The following is a 16,030-nucleotide window of genomic DNA, read 5'->3' on the forward strand; positions in this document are numbered from 1 at the left end:
TTGAGTGAGGGAATGTGAGCTGAGACGGGTCCCTGATGAAACCTGCTGCTATGCAGCTCTCTGGTCCTGGGCAGGCACAGGGGCAAGAAGGGCCCAGAATAGATCAAGAAAAACACTAGATAAATCAGGCCATGATGGACAGCATTGACGGAGTGCGGCTCCCCAATAACCCAAGACGGATAGGCAAGCTAATTTAAGATGCACGGCTAAACAGGGGGGGGGGGGGGGGCTTGTAAGGCCAGGTGATTGGGAGACTAAATGATGTCTACTTATTGGATGGCATTGGAACTGGAGTCTAAGCTGCCCACAAGCAGAGCTTACCACAGTCAGACCGACAGGATGGTCTAATTACTCCCTTCCACGCTGATCATGAGTTAGGAAAAATGCCTGGCAAGTTGACATATCATTTGGTGGCAGCTGTGGGATCCATCCAAAACATGTTCTGATGTTTTGACTTTTAAAAGGCTTCACTGATAAACTATAATAGGTACTGTATATTGACTCATACGATCATAAATGATAGTAAACTCTGGGTTGCACAGTAAATGAGGACACTCACCAGCTCGCAGTACTCAAAGACCAGCAGGAAGGGGATAGCCTCCACACACTGGCCCAGACACTGCAGAATGTTAGGGTGCACCAGAACTCTATGAAGAGAAACACCGGTTAAGACAATCTACTGTAGTCTAGATCACTGATGTGAATACTGGAGGACTACAGCTCTCTTCCAGTCCCATTCTGTTACTAAAGACTAGTGAAATAAGAACACTGCAGTGTCCAAGTTAGAAGGCAGAGGGTGCTGCTCTACTAGGAGAAGTGAGGTGTAGCTGTCATTATAATACCTAAGTTACTTTATTCAAGTACTGACAGATCTGTTACACTGTTATTTAGATTCTTGCTATAATGTATTTTCTAATTTAATCTGGTGTGTTCCGTTTAGCTTATTGTTGGAACTGGGCCTTTGGCAAAATTGTCCTGAAAACCTGAAAATGACCCTGATATTGCCATGACAATATAATAAATGGCCAAAATGCCCCTTTTCAGCCTCTCCCAGCAGACATGCCAGTAGCTCACCTGTAAGGGTCTCCGTGCTGCAGGAAGTCATTCTGCTCCATGGCACTTGCGTTAGCCTTCAGCTCCTTGACCACCACCTTGGCCCCACCCGGGTCTGTGTAGATCTCACTGAGGAGGACCTGGACACACACACACAGGTTAGAGTGCGGGGAAGGAAACACACAGGAAGCATGGGTCGAGCCAAAACACTGGTAGTCTGCAGAAAGGCAGGGCAGGAAGGCAGGTCTTTCTGAAAACAAGGGCAGGATGGTGGGGATGTAGCTAGGGGATGAGGGGGGTATGTAGCTAGGGGATGGATGTAGCTAGGGGAGGGTGTAGCTAGGAGATGTAGCGACGGGATGGGGGTGTAGCTACGGGATGGGGGGGTGTAGCTAGGGGATGGGGGTGTAGCTACGGGATGAAGCTACAGGATGGGGGGGTGTAGCTACAGGATGGGTCAAGGCCAGGGGAGCCATGGAGAGACGGCAGAGGAATCACAACATAGAACACTGCCAGGTGGTGAAGGGGCTACTCTGCTCATATTTACCATGTTATATCATTAAAGATGAGCTTCAACTGTGACTAAGTGAGCAGCTGTCTGCTTTTATTACGTACACCAAAATTCAACCCCGGGTGAAATACTCGCTCCCTGTCAAACACACTGTACAGGCTACTGGAGACAACTGACTAAAGAATCTGGAGTAGGGTTGGAATTTTGGGAAAGTTAACAGAATTTTGCAACCTTCTCAGGAAGAAATGTCTTACCTTGCCAAACCAGCCGTTCCCAATCTCCTGGATGTAGCTGAGACTGTGACGGACCACCTGAGAGCCAGTGGAACCCACTGCGGTGGCCAACAAAAAAAAGAACCCAGAGTTAGTGTGTGTGATCTGCAGGTATGTCGTAGTACACAGCATTCTGGTCCCAGACCAAACCATGGTGACACAATGGCACCTGTTTGTTTTTTCTATTTATTTAACTAGGCTGTTGCATGAAATCAAATGTTCATCTGTATTGTTTTTCCTCTCTGAAGAGATGCAGCCAGGGCATGAGTTCAATCAATTCAGAATACTGGAGCAGTTGTGTTGTCAGTTATCTAAACACAGTAGCAGGATTCTATTCAGATCAGATGCTCAGGCCAGGATATGTTCTGGCTGTATTTACTAATGGAAAAACAACAGTAGTGTTACACATTATGGATACCCAGGAAAAAGGCACAGGAGTGTTTAAACAAAAGCTTCATACATAAAGATGTTAATCTAGTTCCTTCCCATACAGTGAGGGAAAAAAGTATTTGATCCCCTGCTGATTTTGTACGTTTGCCCACTGACAAAGAAATGATCAGTCTATAATTTTAATGGTAGGTTTATTTGAACAGTGAGAGACAGAATAACTACAAACAAATCCAGAAAAACGCATGTCAAAAATATTATTAAATGATTTACATTTTAATGAGGGAAATAAGTATTTGACCCCTCTGCAAAACATGACTTAGTACTTGGTGGCAAAACCCTTGTTGGCAATCACAGAGGTCAGACGTTTCTTGTAGTTGGCCACCAGGTTTGCACACATCTCAGGAGGGATTTTGTCCCACTCCTCTTTGCAGATCTTCTCCAAGTCATTAAGGTTTCGAGGCTGACGTTTGGCAACTCGAACCTTCAGCTCCCTCCACAGATTTTCTATGGGATTAAGGTCTGGAGACTGGCTAGGCCACTCCAGGACCTTAATGTGCTTCTTCTTGAGACACGCCTTTGTTGCCTTGGCCGTGTGTTTTGGGCCATTGTCATGCTGGAATACCCATCCACAACCCATTTTCAATGCCCTGGCTGAGGGAAGGAGGTTCTCACCCAAGATTTGACGGTACATGGCACAGTCCATCGTCCCTTTGATGCAGTGAAGTTGTCCTGTCCCCTTAGCAGAAAAACACCAAAGCATAATGTTTCCACCTCCATGTTTGACGGTGGGGATGGTGTTCTTGGGGTCATAGGCAGCATTCCTCCTCCTCCAAACACGGCGAGTTGATGCCAAAGAGCTCCATTTTGGTCTCATCTGACCACAACACTTTCACCAGTTGTCCTCTGAATCATTCAGATGTTCATTGGCAAACTTCAGACGGGCATGTACATGTGCTTTCTGGAGCAGGGGGACCTTGTGGGCGGTGCAGGATTTCAGTCCTTCACGGCGTAGCGTGTTACCAATTGTTTTCTTGGTGACTATGGTCCCAGCTGCCTTGAGATCATTGACAAGATCCTCCCGTGTAGTTCTGGGCTGATTCCTCACCGTTCTCATGATCATTGCAACCCCGCGAGGTGAGATCTTGCATGGAGCCCCAGGCCGAGGGAGATTGACAGTTCTTTTGGGTTTCTTCCATTTGCGAATAATCGCACCAACTGTTGTCACCTTCTCACCAAGCTGCTTGGCGATGGTCTTGTAGCCCATTCCAGCCTTGTGTAGGTCTACAATCTTGTCCCTGACATCCTTGGAGAGCTCTTTGGTCTTGGCCATGGTGGAGAGTTTGGAATCTGATTGATTGATTGCTTCTGTGGACAGGTGTCTTTTATACAGGTAACAAGCTGCGGTTAGGAGCACTCCCTGGGAGCCAGAAATCTTTCTGATTGAGAGGGGGTAAAATACTTATTACCCTCATCAAAATGCAAATCAATTTATAACATTTTTGATATGTGTTTTTCTGGATTTTTTGTTGTTGTTATTCTGTCTCTCACTGTTCAAATAAACCTACCATTAAAATTATAGACTGATGATTTCTTGTCAGTGGGCAAACGTACAAAATCAGCAGGGGATCAAATACTTTTTTCCCCTCACTGTATGAAGCCTGAGCATGTAAACTGTGGCTAACCTTTGACCTTACACAGGGCCCATATGGAACTAGTACAGAAAGAAATACTGACCATTGGATATTTCTGTCACATGCCACTGAATCTACTTAGAAATGTCTTACAGTACATGAGGAGAACAGCCCGCGGATGTGGCTTCACTGAGCCAAGTTAGCCAACTAAACCAACACAGAAGTTATGCAAGGGTTGCCCACACAAATCAGGTCAACAAACCTTGTTCAGGGGACTTAACATCAAAAGTATTCAGAGCTCTAAAGTGAAACTAATTTGGTCGCATATGCGACAAACAATTTTTTTGTGCGGCCAGAGATGTTATTTTGGGAGCACTGTGCGACTAGGAAAAGATCACCCAGATAATAATTGTTGTAGCCTAATGATAAGGGTTCGCTGTACCGTTGTTTCTGAGTACCCTGGAGAAAACAAACCTGATTTGATAGCGTCATGGTTGCACCATTACTACAGCAAAAAAACTGCTTGCTTGTAGCCCAACAATGTCAAAAGATCTGACCGATATTACCGCCTAAACATTTCTATCTTCCTATAGCGGGAACCACATTTTACATTCAAACCATACCATTGTAAAACTATTCACTTGCAATTTGGTTATACTTTGTTCAGTCATGTCACCTCATTGGCGAGCTAGCTAACAACCTGGTAACTTAAAAAAAAAAAAAAATTTTAACTAGGCAAGTCAGTTATGAACAAATTCTTATTTACAATGACGGCCTACACCGGCCAAACCCGAACGACGCTGGGCCAATTGTGCGCCACCCTATGGGACTCCCAATCACTGCCGGATGTGATACAGCCTGGATTCGAACCAGGGACTGTAGTGATGCCTGAGATGCAGTGCCTCAGACCGCTGCGCCACTCAGGAGCCCTACCAGTATATCCAAACATTTTGTGGCACAGAAAGAAAGGAAAAGGGATAGCTTCTTCAGGAGATCAATGATCATACCAATGAATGAACGACAGATCTCTTGCATGTCATCATCGCAAATGGGCCATTTTTAAAGAGACAGTGTACAATTAAATGTACTGGTTTTACACAACGTAGAAAAAACTAATTATTCTACAAATGACTTTGTAATTTCAATGACAGGTATTCATCAACATTTTAGCTTTTAGAATAAACTAATGTCTTTACAGTGTAGGCTGTAAATATAGGCTGTATCTCAATCAATTTAAAAAATCTTATTTTCTGGTGCTCTTAAATTTAATGTGGTGCTTCCTAACGTTTTTGAGTTGAGAGGGCCACTGCTACCAATAAAAAAAATGTTAATTTAGAGCGTCGAATGTATTACGGGCCAGGAAGTAGAATATAAACCCTCGGCCTATATGCACCTCAGACAGATTTGGCCCTATCCTGTCTTCATATGAATCAGTGGGGGTACTCTTAGAGACTAAAATAATCTGGCTAAGCATTTGAATAAATCCTTTACAATAGTACATGATAAAATTACAAGGATTTGACCTACTCCCCAGACAGAAACAGCATTTGTGCGATAATGCAGTCATGTTTTTGCATCAGTTGTGGACCTAATCTTGATCTCAGCGGGCTGAACATTTTCTTTTTCAAAGGGCCCCTTTAAATGGAGTGATCACATCTAGCCATCAAATTAAGTCACAAATCAATAATAAGTACAAAGACATAAGCTCTGGCCCTATGCAATGAACCGAAAGCGAATGATGCGCTCTCACAACATCGTGTGTGCCTGATACAACAGCATCCGGGAGTGTTTGGAGACTAGCACCTGTCCACTACCCAAGGGGGAGCTACTGAGAATGTAGCACAGCCTTGTTATGCAATGACTGACTGGCACAGCTCAAAGGCTATCACACTGCATACGAGAAAAGACTCCTACTAAGAGAATGACATAAATACAAAGTTGAGCTTTTATGTCTACTTCAAAGGAGCATGTGACGACGTTTACAGACTATAAACCCACTATAATGTCACTGGCTGGAAGCAGGGCTGACATACTGCTTCAGTAGAACCAGAGGTCTTGGTCATGTGTGGAGAGAGTAGTAAACCCAGGGATATAGGCTGCCAGATCATTAGATGTGTTGTTGCCTCTAGGCAGTGCATGACAGTGTCCCAATTAAAGTATAAAAAAAGCAGGCAGGTTGGCATTTATTGGGATGACTCATGTACTCGAGGCAGCTCCGCAGGGTGGTCACTAGCTTGCACAGCCACAAAGTCATAAAATGTTATTAACCCTAACCACACAGCAAACCTTATGCCTAACCGTAACCTTAAATTACAACCAAAAAGCACATTTTTGTTTTTATTCATTTTTACTCTGCGTCTGGTTCATCTAGCGGAAACTGCTCTACTCTGCCTCAAGGACAAGACTCATCCCAATCAACCTGTAAAAAGCAGAGGAGAAAGTCCAAAGGGAATGATGACGGTATCAACTCCAGCTGACTGATACAGTATACCTGCTGGGTCACATTCATTCCGGCATGCGACAGAAAACATTTGAAAAAGTTTCGCAACGGGAAATAAAAAGGTTGCATTTCTTATGTGCATTTCCAGGAAGTCCCTTCCTGTTTCAGTTGGATTTGTGCCTAATAAAAACAACCCTGGATACTGTATGCCAAGTTATGGCAAAGGGTCAGGATAAAAAAAAATCTTGGTCCTATGTGTAGTGTACTGGTAGGACTATGCATCTAAAGAAAGTAAGGGTGTCTGACCCCTGACCTGAGATGCGGGGGGGTGTCTCCAGGTGGGGGGGTCCAGGCAGGGCCACAGGGGGCACTGCCAGGGTGTACACCTCAGCAGGGGACTGCATGGAGGGAGTGTCTTCAGCTGGAGGGGTGAAGTCAATCTCATCCTCAAAATTGTCCTCAAACTCCTGAAAAACACAATAGTACAACGGTGTTCACCAAACACAGGGATCCCACTTCTGACACCAGTGTAAGTTATAATTGTATGTGTGTTACATATGGATGAGGCAGAGCGAGATGAGTCAAATTAACATGCCTTCCCTGTAGCTCAATTGGTAGAGCATGGTGTAAGCAACGCCAGGGTTGTGGGTTCGATTCCCACGGGGGGCCAGCACAAAAAGAAATGTATGCATTCACTACTGTAAGTCGCTCTGGATAAGAGCGTCTGCTAAATGACTAAAATGTAAAATGTTTAATCCTTGAATTTGACCAAAACAGAATTATCATATTAGCATTTTTTTTGCGCATCATGGTCACATCATCTGAGTGACTAACATTTATTTGAGATACTTTTGAATTACTTGGACATGTGAGAAAAATGCTAATATCAGTCCCATGACTTGAATGGGATTTGGATTTGTGCCACAAATGCTAAAACGTTAGCATTTGGAAACAGTGCCAGGGAAACTAAACCAAAGCATGGATTTACTTTGTCATACATTGACCATAGACTGCTTAGGAAACCAATGTCCTTTTTTAATTTGGGTGAACTATCCCTTTAACTCATTACATTAATCATAGCCAATATCTCAAAGCAAGGGTTCTAAAATCCTGGGTCATGGCAGGTAGCCTAGTGGTTAGAGCGTTGGACCAGTAACCGAAAGGTTGCTGGATCGAATCCCCGAGCTGACAAGGTAAAAATCTGACGTTCTGCCTGTGAACCAAACAAGGCAGTTAACCCACTGTTCCCCGGTAGGTCATTATTGTAAATAAGAATTTGTTCTTAACTGACTTGTCTAGTTAAATAACGGTCCAATTTAAAAATAATAATTGAATTCAGTGGCCTACAGAGTACTGCAAGACAGGTCTGTGTAAATTAGGCCACCATTACTTTATTTAGCTTCCCTTTTGGAGCAAATTAGATATGCACAGAATGTCCCGACATTGACTAAAGCCTACTACGTGTTGTTGTCAGGTGCCTGAGTCTCACCTTGAAATTGACCTCCCGCTCCTTGCAGCAAGTCACACAGTTCACCAGCAGGGCCACCAGGGCCAGCAGGGCAGTCAGTGACACAACCACAGAGAGGTGTAGAGAGACAGACGGCTGGCCACCTGCAGTCTCCTCTGAAAACAGACAGGTCAAAGAATATTAGTTATGCCATACAGCGATGTGCTGAGCAGCTCAAAAGTTCAAGCTGTATCAAGAACAAGTATTGTACATGCCACTGGGACAGTGAACAGTGTTATGCAGCGCTGCAAGCACAGATATGCCTCTATTTGATAGGCTGGTGTTCCTCGCCAGTAATGGACATGAACAAAAAAAGCTAAATATACATTCAATTGTGATGACTGGTATTCATATAGGCCTAGGTGTTTCCTTATAATGATCATATCCTGTTTCTGGTGTCACGTTCTACAACTCAGAGGCCAGAACAAGCTGAGGCTTGAGAGGTCCATTTCTCTTTTACCATTTCATTGCCATCTTGAACCCTCCCCCACTCACACTCCTTCCCATTAGTACATCAACTGGCTGACAGGGTCCACACAGAGCAGTAAAACGTGTTGGATGCTGGGCCAGCAGTTCAGATGTCAAGTGTGCTGACAAGATCCTCTCTCCACCCCCTCACCATTCTGTCACCACAGCCCTATCAACAGAGGCTGGACTGACTGACCCCATCACCACCACCACCACCATCCTCCTCCTCCCAAAAATACATGTTTACACAGCAAACCACTCACAATCGACTACGGACACTCCAACTCATTCATCCCTGCTACACTTCATCTAGGCCAGATACAGATCTGCACTATCATATAAGAAGTGTTTACAATCTCAGTAACCAGTACCACACCAGCATGATAGTTAAAGGTTAAATTTAAAAAATGATTTAAATGTAAATGTTTTAAATGTAACCTTTATTGAACTAGGCAAGTCAATTAAGAACAAATTCTTATTTACAATGGAGGGCCTACCCGGGACAAACCCGGACGACGCTGGGCCAATTGTGCGCCGCCCTATGGGACTCCCAATCACGGTGGGATGTGATACCGACTGGATTCGAACCAGGGACTGTAGTGACGCCTCTAGCACTGAGATGCAGTGCCTTAGACAGCTGCGCCACTCGAGAGCCCAGATACAGGCCTAGATAATGATCCTATGTCAGTAATCTGATTCTCCACACATTCTATCTGGAATACAGGCTACCCTCTGACTGACTGACTGCTGCCCCAGCCCTGTGTCAGATACTCCTGTCTCACTGCATGTCAATATCCTGAAGTGGCTTCATCATCTCCTCAACGCCTACCTGTCATGATGATATAGCACTATATACACAGGACAGGTGAAAGCAATATGGGGGATGCCTACTGGGTATTTTGCCTTCACCTCTCCGGTCCTTTTACATCAGTACATTGAGGAAATTTTGACAATGGATAGCCTATGCACTTAGTTTAGGTAGGATTGTCATAGTTCTGTGTTTAACTACACACTACTATTTTAAATGAAGTGAGCCCTAGAGCTTTAATAAGCCAGAGGAAATAGCCTGGGAGAGCTGGCCAACAGAAACCCTAGTAGCATCACTGTGGTCAAACAACTGGTGCTGCCGTACACAGAGCACTCAATCAGGCCAGTCAGACTCATCAGTGCAGCGCCTTGGGGAGCATTAGATATGATTCAATGTGTCAGCCATAATTTTAGGTTCACTTCACCGCGCTGCAACTGATACTCCAGTAGGCTTAGCTATAGGCTACCAGCACTAGCAGCAGCCAGTCTCTGTGGAAACCAATACATACCCTCTCCATCTATCGGCACCAACAGTAGCCTTTTCAAAAGGAAGAATTACAACCAATTAAGACTAGCCTGCTAAAATAAGTGATTTCCAAGATAGGCCTAACCCACAACTACTGAATGTCTTATGTTGACAGAGAGTGTTGTCGTAGTAGTAGAGCATCTCCACGTAAAGGACCCATGAGCACCAACATGTGAAGTTCTTAGGAGAATGTCAAATTGGGTGTCAAATGAACGCTAAGAGTCTATATTTCTGAGATATTAAGGCATTTATAAAATGTTTGAACCATTTTCCATCCTAAAAATTTGGAATAAGCAAAGGCTTTGGTTTCTGGGCAAGAAGATGGAAAATGGGTCTTAAGACAACATCTACCAGAAGTCTTAAAAAGGTAATAGAAATACAACTAAACACAATCATTAAAGACCCCTGCCAACTAATATTAACACATTTAGTTTCACAAATTATTTTCCTTCTTTAAGTTTAAGAAACATTGCCTTGTAATTTTGTTACAAAAAACCTACATACCTTTACGATATTTTCAAATTTCTCTCTCTCATGAGGATAATGAAAGTTTGCATTTGTAACAAGTAAAGGTAAACCTACCAATTAGTTAGTGTTTTACTTATATCAAGTTTGGTTATTCATTATTAACTTCTCTAGGCTTGGGGGCGCTATTTTCATGTCCGGATGAAATGTGTGCCTAAAGTAAACTGCCTGCTACTTAGGCCCGGAAGCTAGGATATGCATATAATTGGTAGATTTGGATAGAAAAGTTTCTAAAACTATTTGAATAATATCTGAGTATAACAGAACTGATTTGGCAGGTGAAACCCCGAGCACAATCCATCCAGGGATTTTTTTTTTTAGGTCAATCTGTTTTCCATTAGTTTTCTATGGTAAGCCCATTTTAATAGAAATATGCTTGCAGTTCCTATAGCTTCCACTAGATGTCAACAGTCTTTAGAAATTGGTTGATGTTTTTCTTTAGAGAAATGAAGAAGTACGGCAGTTCAGAACAAGGGTCCAGCCGAGTGCACTCTAATGTTTTGATGCGCACGACCTGGAACGTGCTTTCTTTATTTTCCTCCGGTATTGAACACAGTTTATCCCGTCTTTAATCGATTATTTACGTAAAAAAAAAAAAAAAAGTTGTATTAGGAAAGTTGTTTGAAATGTTTGGATCAAGAATACAGGTAACTTATAAGATATTTTGTAGTCATGTTGCGCGAGTTGGAACCGGTGTTTTTTTTAATCAAACACGCCAAATAAATTGACATTTTGGAGAAATAACGACGGAATTAATCGAACAAAAGGACCATTTGTTATGTTTATGGGACATATTGGAGTGCCAACAGAAGAAGTTCTTCAAAGGTAAGGCATGAATTAAATCGTTATTTCTGACTTTTGTGTCGCGCCTAGTGGGTTGAAATCTGATTTTCATGTGTTGGTATGCTGGGCGCTGTCCTCAGATTATCGCATGGTTTGCTTTCGCCGTAAAGCCTTTTTAAAATCTGACAGGGTGGCTAGATTAACAAGAAGTTCAGCTTTAATTTGGTGTATTGCACTTGTGAATGTATGAAAGTTAAATCTTTTTTATATATTTTTTTTTAATTTGGCGCTCTGCCATTTCACCGGATGTTGTCAAATCGATCCCGTGAACTTCTTTGGGAACGGGGGGCAGTATTGAGTAGCTTGGATGAATAAGGTGCCCAGAGTAAACTGCCTGCTACTCAGGCCCAGAAGCTAGAATATGCATATAATTAGTAGATTTGGATAGAAAACACTAAAGTTTCCAAAACTGTTAAAATAATGTCTGTGAGTATAACAGAATTCATATGGCAGGCAAAAACCAGAGAGAAAAAAAACAACTTCCTGGTTGGATTTAAGTGATTGCCTATCAAATATACTGTGTCTATGGGGTCAGATTGCACTAAGGCTTCCACTAGATGTCAACAGTCTTTAGAACGTTGTTTCAGGCCTCTACTGTGAAAGGGGAGCGAATAAGAGCTGTTTGAACCAGGGGTCTGGCTGAAAGCCTTGAGTTGTTTATCGTGCGAGCTCCGTTCCCTTTCCTTTCTAAAGGCAAAGGAACTGTCCGGTTGGAATATTATTGAAGATTTATGATAAAAACATCCTAAAGATTGATTATATACATCATTTGACATGTTTCTACGAACTATAATGGAACTTTTTTGACTTTTCGTCTGGACTTGTGAGCGCGCCTTGTGCATTTAGATTACTGGAATAAACGCGAACAAATAGGAGGTATTTGGACATAAAGATTTACTTTATCGAACAAAACGAACATTTGTCGTCTAACATGGAGACCTGGGAGTGCCATTAAAGTGCCATCAGATGAAGATCAAAGGTAAGTGATTAATTTTAACGCTATTTCTGACTTTTGTGACACCTCTCATGGTTGGAAAATGGCTGTATGGTTTTTTTTCTAACATAATCGCATGGTGTGCTTTAACCGTAAAGCCTTTTTGAAATCAGACACTGTGGCTGGATTAACAAGACGTTTATCTTTAAAATGGTGTATAATACTTGTATGTATGAGGAATTTTAATTATGATATTTCTGTTGTTTGAATTTGGCGCCCTGCAATTTCACTGGCTGTTGGCGAGGTGTCCCACATATCCCAGAGGGGTTAACGGGATTTGAGCCCAAAGAAGTTTAGTTATTAAAATTCCTAATTCTGGTACCAAATCGCTAACGTAATTACCGAAATATCAGTAACGGAATTACCGCAATTCGATTGGCTACAATGGGAAATCAGTAGTCACAAACCAGTTGGGTCACCTGCCTTACACTGGCATACTGTTATGTTCAGCTCATAGGGTCACCTGCAACTGTCCTCCTTTCAACTGGCATACTGTTATGTTCAGCTCATAGGGTCACCTGCTACTGTCCTCCTTTCACCTGGAATACTGTTATGTTCAGCTCATAGGGTCACCTGCTACTGTCCTCCTTTCACCTGGAATACTGTTATGTTCAGCTCATAGGGTCTCCTGCTACTGTCCTCCTTTCACCTGGAATACTGTTATGTTCAGCTCATAGGGTCACCTGCTACTGTCCTCCTTTCACCTGGAATACTGTTATGTTCGGGTCACCTGCTACTGTCCTCCTTTCACCTGGAATACTGTTATGTTCAGCTCATAGGGTCACCTGCTACTGTCCTCCTTTCACCTGGAATACTGTTATGTTCAGCTCATAGGGTCTCCTGCTACTGTCCTCCCTTCCACTGGTATACTGTTATGTTCAGCTCATAGCAGTTCTGAAAAGTCTGCACAACCCCTCCCTCCATGCTCCCTCTACCGCTCTTACTGATATCTACCACCTACCCAGTTTCCATTTACTGTAACAAGCATCCTCACCCACTGAGCACCGACCGACACCGGACGTCCATGGACGTTGAAAAGTAGTTGAAATTTGGTCAGTTCGCCCTGACCGGACCAAATCTAAACCAATCATAGATGTCTATGTTTCACAAGTTTGGACAGTACAGAACTGTACCGAGCTAAAAACTCTGATCTCTACTGTGATGTCCAAACTTCTGAAACAGACGTCTGATTGGTTCAGATTTGGTCTGGATCAACCAAATGGTGTTGTTTGGGGACAGAGTTCATTACAATAGCCAATGTGTAGAATAACACCCAAATACATATTTCTACCTTTGTGTACCTATCAACCATGAAGAGAATGAAATCCATAATTATGCATTTCTGTATACTACAGATCAGGGACCCATGATGTAATTCCTATACTGTAATTCAATTACTAGATGTACATCTACTTCTTCAATAACCAATATGCATGTTTTCAAACTCAAGGTGTCATGTCATAGCTGACACCCCAGTCTTTCTGCAGACGTCTTTGAATCTAAATTCTGATCAGATATTTAACAGGGTTTTGGACAACGTGGTCGCATAAAAAAACTGGACGTTTTACCGTAATTGTTACCAAACTTTGCATCTGCACAGCTTTTGCAGTGTTTTTTTTAATGCTCTGTGTAAAATTGTTCAAAGTAGTCCTTGTGCATAGAGTTGTATGGTTTGTTAAACTTTGAACTCAATGGTTTTTGTTTGAAGTGAAAAATCTGAGTCAACGCATAATTCAGTTACCATGTAATTGCCCAGTAGGCCTACAGGCATGTGTTAAGGGCACCTTGTATCAATGCAAGTAGACTAAACCACAGGCAAAACAGAAACATGCAAACACTGGGCGTGAGTTGTACGCAAATCAGTGTTTGTTTACTGTGTCCTTCCACTCTGAAGCGACTGTGTAAGCTTATTTGTCAAACAGTCTGGAAGTGAAGCATTTTATAATGAACAGAAATTAAAATGCAACATGTGGAGAGTTGGTCCCATGTTTAATGAGCTGAAATAAGAGTCCATAAATGTTTCAAGGGCACAAAAAGCTTATTTCTCAAAAAATGTGTTTACATCCGTTAGTAAGCATTTCTTCTTTGCCAAGATAATCCATCCAACAGGTGTGGCATATCAAGAAACTGATAAACAGCATGATCATTACACAGGTGCACCTTGTACTGGGGACGATAAAAGGCCACTAACATTTGCAGTTGTCACAACACAATGCCACAGATGACTCAAGTTGAGGGAGCTTGCAATTGGCATGCCGACTGCAGGAATGTCCACCATAACTATTTCCCGAGAATTGAATATGAATTTCTACCATAAGCCGCTTCCAATGTTGTTTTAGGGAATTTGGCAGTAAATCCAACCTTTCTCACAACAGCAGGCCACATAACCCCACACCAGCACAGGACCTCCACATCCGGCTTCTTTAACTGCAGGATCATCTGAAACCAGCCACCCGGACAGCTGATGAAACTGAGTTTGCACAACCGAAGAACTTCTGCACAAATGGTCAGAAACCGTCTCAAGGAATCTCATCTGCGTGCTCGTTGTCCTCACCATGGTGTTCACTTCACTGCAGTTCGGCGTCGTAAACAACTTCAGTGGGAAAATGCTCACCGTCGATGGCCACTGGCACGCTGGAGAAGGGTGCTCTTCACAGATGAAACCCGGTTTCAGCTATACTGGGCAGATGGCAGACAGCGTGTATGGTGTCATGTGGGCGAGTGGTTTGATGATATCAACGTTGTGAACAGAGTGCCCCATGGTGGGGTTATGTTATGGGCAGGCATAAGCTACAGACAATGAACACAATTGCATTTTATCGATGGCAATTTGAATGCACAGAGATCCCGTGACAAGATCCTGAGGCCCATTGCCGTGCTATCCATCCGCCACCATTACCTCATGTTTCAGCATGATAATGCACGACCCCATGTCGCAAGGACTGTACACAATTCCTGGAGCTGAGAATGTCCCAGTTCTTCCATGGCCTGCATTGATCAGACATGTCACCAATTGAGCATGTTCCAGTTCCTGACAATATCCAGCAAATTCACACAGCCATTGAAGAGGAGTGGGCCAACATTCCAAAGGCCACAATCAACAACCTGATCAACTAACTATGCAAAGGAGATGTGTCGCGCTGCATGAGGCAAATGGTGGTCACACCAGATACTGACTCTGTATTCCCAGTCATGTGAAATCCATAGATTACGGCCTAATAAATTGATTTCAATTGACCGATTTCCTTAACTGAACTTTACCTCAGTAAAATCTTTGAAATTGTTGAATGTTGCCTTTATATTTTTGTTCAGTATACATTGCTAATAGAAATGACATAACTTCACTTCTAGTAAATGTGTAATCTTGTTCACTACACTTTCATTTACAACTGAAAGCACATGAAAAAGCAAAGGCATCTCAGTTACAAAGCCATTGACAATAGATTGGTTTAAGCTTCAGATTCATCTTGTTGCGTTTTGCCGGCACTCCAGTTGGAGAACCACTGTAGTTGTGAATGACAGAGGCGGAGGCAGTGGTCAGGTACCAATCCGATCTACAGATGCTGTCTTGAGTGGCTTCCTTTCCTTCTGCATGTGACAAGGACATTGAGTGAGCCACAGACTATTGACGTCACCTAGTCATAAACCTCCTGGGCAGTGTCTATTGACAATTTCCTCTCAGATCTAGCATGGCATGAGCCTGGCACAGGAAGCTAGTAGCTCTAGCAGTGCACGACTGCACGCAGGCCTATCAACAAACACAGCCTCTTCCTATCTAACCTCACCTTTATAGGTCACAGAAACAAGAGGTGACACTCCAGTCCGAACCCCAGTGGTCCCACCGGAGTTGAGAGTCGTAGCTACATACAAAATAGCTTACAGAAGAACACCACTCTGTCGGTCAGTGACAGTGATTTTCCACACTGCACAAAACAACTGAATGTGTCTTATATATTCCACAGAGAGAAAGACACATTTGTGGTACAGTGCTAAAAGACAGCCACGCAGTGAAACATTTATGAACGGTGAATAAAAGATTCAGGGGCCTGCCATCCAAACAGTG

At 43.0% G+C, this 16,030-nt stretch overlaps 1 protein-coding gene and 1 non-coding gene across 2 annotated transcripts in view; one reads left to right on the forward strand and one right to left on the reverse strand.

Moving 5' to 3' along the window:
* The window catches only part of LOC106606667 (serine/threonine-protein kinase LMTK2), a 60,094-nt gene that overhangs the window by 27,703 nt on the left and 16,361 nt on the right, over nucleotides 1–16,030 (reverse strand). Inside the window, exons 2-6 of the mRNA XM_045719967.2 lie at nucleotides 7,787–7,920; nucleotides 6,611–6,764; nucleotides 1,819–1,895; nucleotides 1,075–1,193; nucleotides 560–647 (exon numbers count right to left, since the gene is read on the reverse strand). Of these exons, the coding sequence (XP_045575923.2) occupies nucleotides 560–647; nucleotides 1,075–1,193; nucleotides 1,819–1,895; nucleotides 6,611–6,764; nucleotides 7,787–7,920 (572 nt within the window). The remainder of the gene's footprint in view (nucleotides 1–559; nucleotides 648–1,074; nucleotides 1,194–1,818; nucleotides 1,896–6,610; nucleotides 6,765–7,786; nucleotides 7,921–16,030) is intronic.
* On the forward strand, nucleotides 6,891–6,966 carry trnaa-agc (transfer RNA alanine (anticodon AGC)). Its single transcript has one exon. It is a non-coding gene; the product is annotated as a tRNA-Ala (tRNA).

Source organism: Salmo salar, chromosome 06 (assembly GCF_965601325.2).
Source record: "Salmo salar chromosome 06, fSalSal1, whole genome shotgun sequence".
Lineage (NCBI taxonomy): Eukaryota > Metazoa > Chordata > Actinopteri > Salmoniformes > Salmonidae > Salmo > Salmo salar.